General features: G+C 38.1%; 1 protein-coding gene across 2 annotated transcripts; it reads right to left on the reverse strand.

Moving 5' to 3' along the window:
• Positions 1–45: 45 nt before the first annotated feature.
• Positions 46–8,898, reverse strand: LOC117678485 (small ubiquitin-related modifier 3). Of its 2 annotated transcripts, none has more exons than XM_034439614.3 (4): positions 8,543–8,898; positions 5,812–5,940; positions 4,958–5,029; positions 46–1,674 (listed from the first exon to the last, which is right to left on the reverse strand). In XM_034439614.3, the coding sequence occupies exons 1-4, from the start codon at positions 8,735–8,737 to the stop codon at positions 1,612–1,614; spliced, it is 459 nt and encodes a 152-aa protein (XP_034295505.1). In that variant the 5' UTR covers positions 8,738–8,898; the 3' UTR covers positions 46–1,611. The 2 variants fall into 2 exon arrangements, with proteins under 2 accessions (XP_034295505.1, XP_034295504.2); XM_034439613.3 differs by having other exon boundaries at positions 8,218–8,692.
• Between the last annotated feature and the right edge of the window lie 509 nt (positions 8,899–9,407).

The following is a 9,407-nucleotide window of genomic DNA, read 5'->3' on the forward strand; positions in this document are numbered from 1 at the left end:
AAATTGTATTTCTTTGCTGGTTGCATGAATACCCTAAATATTAAATCCACTCTCAATAAAAGAATTTTAATAAAGATGTGCATATGAATAAATTGTCAGCATTTCAGTGATACAGCTTTGAATATAGTCATATGAAATTTAGCAGCATTAAACGTAAGCCAAGAGACAGAGTACCAAATTAGGTTTACTGTGTACAGTAATAAAGGACAAATATTGTACAATTGAATAAAACAATTAACAATTTTAAATGAATATCCCTTCCTGGACCATTTACAATTATAGGGAATAGGTAAAGATAGGCAATCTTCTCAAAAAGGTTTCTTGCAAACCAGTACTGTTAAATATAGATATAAAAGGCAGAAATGTACTTTCCCAAGCAGCAATGAAAAAGCTTACAAAAAGTAAACAAAATAGTTTTAATTTAATTTAGATGCATCCAAATCACATGTAACTACCAAAAGTCATTTAAATGTGAGATATTTGGGAAACAGGTCCTTCGCATTCAATATTTTCCCAATGGTATACTTGTACATTTAATAGCCATGAATATTGAATTTCCTTGTTTTTTAAAGTTAAAATTTAATTTACCTATCAGAAGATAAATTCAACTCTTGTATTGCATTCTGCTCCACTGGGTTTCCCAGGTAGTGGTTGCAACAAAGGAAGCTTAGGATTCTAATGTATAGGCAGAATATAATACACAGCTGTTTGACTCCCAGACGAGGCTATAAAGCAATGAGCCTATAAGGTCAACTTTTAACAAAAAAAGGTATATAGCTTTTATTGTCCAAATCATTGAAGAAATGCTTTGGGTGAAAACTATACTGAGAATTTCTCCTGCACAAGGAGTTGCATAATTAACAAGAATTGCAGAGGAGACCGTCTTAAAACATCCTGATCAATTAATTTAAAAATTATCAAATACTCTGGTACTCCACCCTGGATATGTGAAATTTATAGTAAATGTGGAATATTATGTATGCAAATAGTATAATTGCTGACAAACTCAATAACTTCCCATTACTTCAAAAATTGATTCTATACTATTTTATTATGAAAAAGCACATGTACATTTGCATTACCTTTAACTGTCACTATAATCAGCATTCTGCAAGTATTGCTCTTTTCATATATCCCCCATTAACAGTTTTAGAGTAATAGTTGTTTATGATAAAATTCTTTTCTTCTGTCCCAAACATCTTTTGAGAAAAAAATCCTATCACAAAGTATTTCAATATTTACATTGTCATAATTAAGCGATAAAACAATAACAACTAAAGGCAGCACTAAGTATGTTCATTGTACAGTAGGTTGGTATTTAGGTCACCATTTTAGAAGAACAGGATGACAGTAAACAACCAGTAATTACTTATTTGAAAATTTAATTTTTTACTGGGCCCATTTTTATGTAGTTATTTTCCATAGATACAGCTTCAACTTGCACACGCAGAATATCAGGGACAGGAAAAAGATTTGGATAAATGTCCTCAGAACATGAGAAGATTCCTGTATGATTGGCATGTTCGTTTGTTTACTATTTAATAGCAAATCCAAGGACAGATGATGAAGTGGGTGACATTTTGTATTCCTCTTCCGAAATGAAAAGGACATTTAGCATATGCCACCAGTTTGCTGTTGAAACACATCAATAGTATCTTCATCTTCCATTTCCAACTGTAAAAACACAAATGACAAATGTTTAAAAATGTTATAGCAATTTGATTTTTGTAACTTGTTAGAATTTTTTTTGCAACAGCTCTATAAGATGGCCAGTTAAATGCTGTAGAAATTTCCCAGATATTATGATTTTATATTGAAATACATTTTCATAAATTAGAAAACAAATCCATAGTCTTCACATTTTCAGGTCATACTTAAACTGTTATATATAACTCTGATTCCTGCATAATGTTTGCTAACCCTCTGGATGTAAAATAAAAACAAAAAAATTAGAACAAAAATCCTTGCTGTTTTTTCTTAAAAATCAAAAAGCTCTACATTTGGGAGGGGGGATTGTTCCCCAAGTTTACTTATCCCTTTAAGTAGTTATATATATATATATGCTTTACTTGTTCATTTTAAATATTATGTAAAATAAAAATATAATATTAGGAAATATTTCATATGTCCTATATTTTTCCAGTTGTGGTTTTTCAGTGTATACTAATATATGTCTTGGAGAATACATTAAACAAAGTCTTAATACAGCTGCTCCATATCTTTTATAGAAACTTGGGGAGCAAATTGAAATACTAATCGTATTAAACATCATATTTTCAATTATATTCCCTTATAATCAAAAGCAATTCATTGATGCTTATTCAGCAAAACATAGTAGATGTTCATGCAATCTCCTCTTTCTCAAATACTTTATGCCAGTGATTCTCAACCTATGATCTGTGGACTGCTGCGAGACCGCGATGTCATCATAGAGGGTTCATGAAGGCTTGAAGATTATTTAAATATTGAGTTAAGTCTTCAGGGTCCGTGGCCACAAAAGGTATTTAAAGGGGATCCGTGGTGAAGAAAAGGTTGAGAACCACTGCTTTATGCCACAGATATTTGGCAAAAGATTGGTTAAATGTGACCACAAGCAACTACTGGCTAATGATTAAAATAAAAAATAAATCTACAACACTAAACACAGAGACTATTCATATTCAAATTATTTTGATCCAGGACTAAATGAACATATTTCATCCATTCCAAGACTAACTCTTGAAATTTAACTTCAGCTTGTTTTTTTTAATCCTGTAAAATAATGATAAAGACTTTCATTTTTACCTGGAATTAAAAACAATTTATAATAGTTTAAATCTTTTAGATAGATTTACAAATGAAGGTAAATAGGTTGATATTGGTGTGCATAAGCGCACCAGCATGCCTACCGTCCCTGTCCTAATGTTTTCTTTTATTCGTTATCCTTTTCATGTATTTATAATTATGTTTACACTTTTATCTGTCATAAAATACATGCTTGATGAAATAAAATAAAATAAAAAAGATATGTTTAATTCATGCTCCCCGCAACCACATATGTAGAGTTGGAAATTATCATATTTTAATAGAATGTATTATTAAATATCAGCAATATAAAGTTGTAGCCTTATTAAGCAGCATATTCATATGGCATTTTCTCAACTCTCCAAAAAGTATATTCAAAGTGAAATACAATGATAATTAATACTAATTTCATAGGTGAGGAAGCTCCCGCCATGAAAATTAATTTCCTACAAACAAGAACATATATGTACAAATAAAACAAGTAATGGATTGCATTGTCTCTGATATTAACAACTGTAAAATGTTCATTTCTAGGTATAATTAGGTGTATGATATGGAAGAACCAGTTAATACCATTCATATTTACACCAACCAGCTTTATTATAATCAATGAAGAATTATGTCCTAGTTATTTCTGTTCCTCCTTCTGTTCTTTCCTTTCCCCATTTTATCAGAGTTGGATAGGAAAATCCTCATTGTTTTTAATAATGATTCAGTCACGAACTTTGTGATTTAGAAATGTCTATTTCTCTCATGGAAGGGGTCTCATGGAATGAGATATCATTATATGTGGATTATGCTCAATTGTACATCACCATCGGTGAATTTAGTGTGGATGTCATATCTTGGATTCAGGAGGCTATGAGGGTCTAGAAGGGGAACAATCTTCAAGTAAGCCCTGGCAAACTGCAATGGCTTCGGATGTTGAGCTTCTCTGGATCCAAGACCTTACTATCTTTGATACTGGATGGGGTTACACACCACCTCAAACAGACCTTGGGAATAATCTGAGGGGTCCTCTTAGACCAGGAGTGGGCAATTCATTTTCAAGAGGCCACATGTGAAACTGGACTGTTGGGGAGGATCAAACCAATAGGGATGCTGTTATGGCCTCTGTCGCCGCCACCATGGACCAGATAGGAACAGCCAAAGGACCAGATGCGGCAGCAGGCTGTAAATTGCCTAGATCTGTCCAAGACTCATAACACCTCCTCGAAGAGCAAGTGGCAGTTGTAACTTGGAGGGCCTTTGTCCATATTGTATGCCATTTGCACCCATTCCTACACCAGGTGACCTACTCATGATCATCCATGTCCTGGTAAACTCTAGGTTACACTACTGCAATGCACTCTACATGGGGCTGCCCTTGAAAAGTATCCAGAAATTTCAGTTGGCACAAAATGCAGCGGGATAAACAATTATGTTTTTAAAAGATACATACCACAGCTCTGTTTTGAAAGTTGTATTGGTTACAAGTTTGTTTCCGGATCCAATTCAAGGTATTGTTGTTGACCTTTAAAGGCTTTCGTGGCATTGGGCTGGGTTTATTATTTATTTATTATTCATATTTCTATGCCGCCCTCTCTCCGAGGACTCTGGGCGGCTTACACCAAAGACAGTATACTAAATAGCATATTGCCCCCAACTATCTGGGTCCTCATTTTACCCACCTCAGAAGGAAGGAAGGCTGAGTCAACCTTGAGTCGGTGAGATTTGATCTGCTGATCTGCTGAACTAGCAGTCAGCTGAAGTAGCTGCAGTACTGCACTCTAACCACTGTGCCACCTCGGGTTATTTGAGTGACCACCTCTTCCCAATTTCATCTGCCCATGCTGTCAGATCTAGCATATTATGTGTTCTGTTGTCTAGGGAATTTACATTTGGCAAGCTTTGAACAGTAGGCCTTTTCTGCTGTACTACCTGCACTGTGGAATCTTTTTCAAGGTGAGGTTGGCCTCATCACTGTTGGGCTTTCATAGATTCCTCAAGACACGGTTATGCCACCAGGCCTGGGGAACCCAGAGAACAGGTGAACTGAGGAACTGGCTCCAGTATTTTTTAACATCCCTTTGTCTGTTATTCTTTGTGTTTCTTTTAATTTTATTTTTTAACTGCTTCTAGCATTGCTGTACACTGCCCAGAATCACTTGATCATATGAAATGAGACTCTTACCTGTGCAGGTGTATCTGTTTCATTAATTGGTTGCCCATCAAATCTGAATCTAATCTGTCTCATTGACAAACCCTAGGAAAAAATACCTATATTATATACACACACAATGCTTGCATTGCTAAATCTGCATAAAATCAATCTTAGGTTATGTAAAAGTGGATATAGCATAAAGATAGCAACCAGAGTCCCTTTGTGAGGGAGATGGATGGTTCCCAAATGTGATAAATAAAATAAACCTCCCATTTTGTTAAGACTAACAACTGATTGATCCCATATATGCATTTGATAAATTAAGTCAGGAACAAAGTTGCCCTTGTGCATGTATGTTCAATACATGTCTATTTTACCAATCAAAACCACCCTATTACAAATATAAAATAATTTGCTCAGTATAAAGACAGCTATTTGTGAGATCTCCTCCTAAATAAACACACACAAATCAGTTAGGTAATGAATATTGGACAAGGTAACAATAACTTGGGATCATCTAAATCCAGTTATCCCTTGTCAGCAACAATGTAATATAAAATGAAAAATAATTATCATAAAAATGATGAAAACAGATCCTACAATACAGATATACTTGGCTCTTGTTTCTTCCTTAATGAGAAAGGTAAAATACATTAATTAAATTAATACAGCACACAGCATAAATAGGTGCATTTTAAAACAGAAAACCTGTTGCTGGAAATACAAGTATATCTACTTTTATGTAGTGTACATGTTTTATACCACCACTGCATTAGCACTTGAGAAATATTTCAGCATCAGATCTCCCTAAGAAGACAAGAACTGGGGCAGACAGAAATATATTCAGCATAAATGTTAAGTCTTAATAATGTTAATTTAATTACCTGTCTCTCACAATAAGCTTTCATTAGTTTACTTAACGGCGTGTGGCGTTTTATTTTAAACTGGACCACCGATCCATCTTGACCAGCAACTTTTAAATTGATATGGTCGTTTTCTGTTTTTACTCCTTCCTGCAAACAGAATATAAATCAGTGTTTATGAAGTTAAGTCACAGAGGATCCTGCAAAAACATGAAACACTTTTCAATTCTATATTTACCAATATGTGCTCCCTTATATTGCAATTTCATGATGCACTCTCAAAGGTGCTTTTTCAAAAAGGCAACTGGACTGCTTTTTCCTTGAGGAAGAAGAAGAAAGTGTTTGGCTTTTCATCCAAGAAGTTTCATCAGTTCTAATGATTTGGGGGGGGGGATGGAAAGATAGGTACTTCTTGGATGAGAAGCGAAATAAGAAAAAAACAGTCCAGTTGCCTTTTATAAAAGCATGTTTGAGAAAATTATGTCTAATTGGAATACCTATCGTCATGTTGCTTCTCTTCTTCCAGCCTCATGTCTTCAGTACATATGGACACATACACCTCCCTCCCCCTACTAAAGTGGGGTGTATGTGTCCATAAAAAGTAAAGGTTCCCCTTGCATATATGTGCTAGTCATTCCCAACTCTAGGGAGTGGTGCTCATCTCTGTTTCAAAGCCGAAGAACCAGCGCTGTTCAAAGACGACTCCGTGGTCATGTGGCCGGCATGACTAAATGCCAAAGACACATGGAACACTGCTACCTTCCCACCAAAGGTGGTCCCTGTTTTTCTACTTGCATTTTTTTTTGTGCTTTTGAACTGCTAGGTTGGCAGAAGCAACGGGAGCTCACCCTGTTACGTGGCACTAAGGATTCAAACCACTGAACTGCTGACCTTTTGATTGACAAGCTCAGTATCTTAGCCACTGAGCCACCGTGTCCCCTTGATATATATGTGTGTCCCTATATATATCTATATATATACAAATTTCCTATCTTCCTCCTGTTAGAAGAAAAAGCCCAGCACAGAGAGATCTAACAACCCCCCAGTGCAAATTTTAAGATGTTTTCAGGTTCCACATTTTCCTGCATTTTCTTACAGCTTTAAATATTCTTGCATTTCAGCAAACATTATTTATGGCCAGACCATTTTTCAAACATAAAAACTTTCAATAACTCACTAAGAACATAAACATGTTATAGAAAAAGAAAAGGAGGCATTAAAATTTTCATGAAATCTAAACACAAATATAAGATACCAATAGCTTAAAGAAGAATAGATGGGGAACTTTACTTGCATTCCGGTGAAAAATTGTACCAACCCTATTTAATGTGGTTTGTCTTTAAGATACTAATTTTAATTTGATATTGCTTTGCTGTAACTTTTTATACTCTTGGAGACTTTATTTATAAATAAATAAAATAAAATAAATTAGCTAAAACTATTATATATGAAATATAAACAAATCCTTGAAAAAAAATTGAACTCCAGAAACTAGCAAGTAAGAATTACTAGTAGTAAGAATTCAAAGAGTTTGCTACATTTCTACCCAAATTATTTTATTGTAAGACTATGGAATGGTTTTACAAGAAAAGAAGACCTAAATGATCAGGTCCTAGGAGAGGACAGATGGAGAAGTTCTAGCTATGTGATTGATAAGAGTCAACATTGGCTTGATGACATATAATCCATCAATGCATACTATATTGGAAATAAATCCCACTGAAGTAAATGGAAAGTATCTCCACTTAAAAGTTGTATTCGGAGCTCTTGTAAATTTCAGGAGTTTTACTCTCCAATCAGCACTGCAAGCTCCCCAATTCTAACTTTGCAAGCACAGCCTACCACATATACATATACATATAGTATACATATACATATACATATACATATAGTATACATATACATATATATATAGAGAGAGAGAGAGAGGGGGGGGGGGACTATATGGTTTATAATCCGAAATATGGAACAATTTGGGGAAACGATTTCCTAAGGAAATGACTTTCTTCTGAAGCAAACGGGAGAATAAAATGTCTTTGGGAACCTCGGTAAGGACTCTGATCCACCTCCACTAATTGCACACAGAAAGACAAAAGGAGGAGGAGGGAGGGAGGGAGGGAAGGAAGGAAGGAAGTCGGGGTCGGCCCTTTACTTAAGCCGAGACTCCCAAGCACGTGGTGAGATTCCGCGCTATCTAACTCAGTAGCGGGAGGAGATCGAGGATCGGGCTGCTGTCGCGAAGCCAAGCCAACCCCTAACGCCGCCTCATCACAGAGGTTCTCCGGGCACCTCAGCGGAACACCGTGGAAGGCGTGTTTTAATGCAGCCCAGAATACTACGAAGCAGCCCATCTACCTACTGAGCTGGCTCGGATACCGAAAGTGTCCGAGGTGTTAAAAAAGAAACACGCGGCTGCGGCCTAATTACCCTTTCAATTCCTGCGGGAGGTCTTGGGAGAAAGAGCGTAGGCGAGCCGCCCCTTGGCAGTGCCCTCCTTCCGGGTGAGGCGGGTCCGGTTTCTCGCTCACAACCGGGGCGGGGAACACTCATCCTCGGGCCCAAGACGGGGAGTGAGCTGGGTTTTCCTTTCAGGAGCCCCACTCTCCGCTTCTTAAAGGCGCCGAGCGCGGCCGCGGCAGCACGGAAGCCCCTCTGAGGGGATAGCCCGCCCGCGGACTCCCGAGAGGCCTGGGCCTCCGGCAGGGAGGCGAGACAAGACATCTAACGAGGAGCGAGGACGACCCAACTTTACCTTAGGTTTCTCCTCGGACATGGCGACGCGTCTGGCAGAGACCTCTCGGGGAGCGAGTCTGCACGCGCTCTGCTCTGAGCCCCTCTTTCCCTCCTCGCTCGCCTCTCCCGCCTGCAGCAACTGCTCGCGTGAACGTGCTTCGCGCCCAGCGATTTTTCTGCTTCCTGTTGGCCCGAAGCGGGTCACGTGGGGCATGCACGTTCCCGACGCGCGCTCCCGACCGATGCTCGGCTCGTCGGGAGCGCGCTCTATGGGGTGGAGGAGGTGATGGCGCCGAAGGTGCGTCACGATCGCCTCTGAAGTGGGAGCTCTGTGGCTCCTAGAGAATGTTACGAGAGGGGGGCGTGGCCACTTAGAGCGCGGGAGGAGGAAGAGGCGGGGCCAGTTCCCCTATTTTTTAAAAAATGCTGGGTGGGGCCGTAGTATTGGCTTCTTAACCCAAAGGGGTTCTGAACTATGCTGTACAGTTGTAGCAAAGGAAAGAACCTAGTCTGAAAACTACTCAGCACGTGTATAACACTCACTCGCATGAAAGAGGTTACATTTGTAAGTCTACCTTCAAACTATGGTTTAGAATTTTAAGTGAAATAGGCTATTTAAATTTCAATCTCCCCTCCCCCCCCATGAAATGGGAATTCAGTAATTACAAAATGAACGAGAACAATGACACCACCACTGTATCCATCATTCTTTATTTGTTCTTCATTTCGTGTTTACAAGGACTGTGGATTAGCAACTTGTTTAAAAATACTGGTCTGAAAAAAATTTAAGGTCTAAATCAGTGTTTCTCAACCTTGGAAGCTTGAAGATGGGTGGACTTCAACTCCCAGAATCCCCCAGCCAGCAGAGCTGGCTGGGGGATTCT

The sequence above is a fragment of the Pantherophis guttatus genome, chromosome 6 (genome assembly GCF_059756535.1).
Source record: "Pantherophis guttatus breed Tessera chromosome 6, ASM5975653v1, whole genome shotgun sequence".
Lineage (NCBI taxonomy): Eukaryota > Metazoa > Chordata > Lepidosauria > Squamata > Colubridae > Pantherophis > Pantherophis guttatus.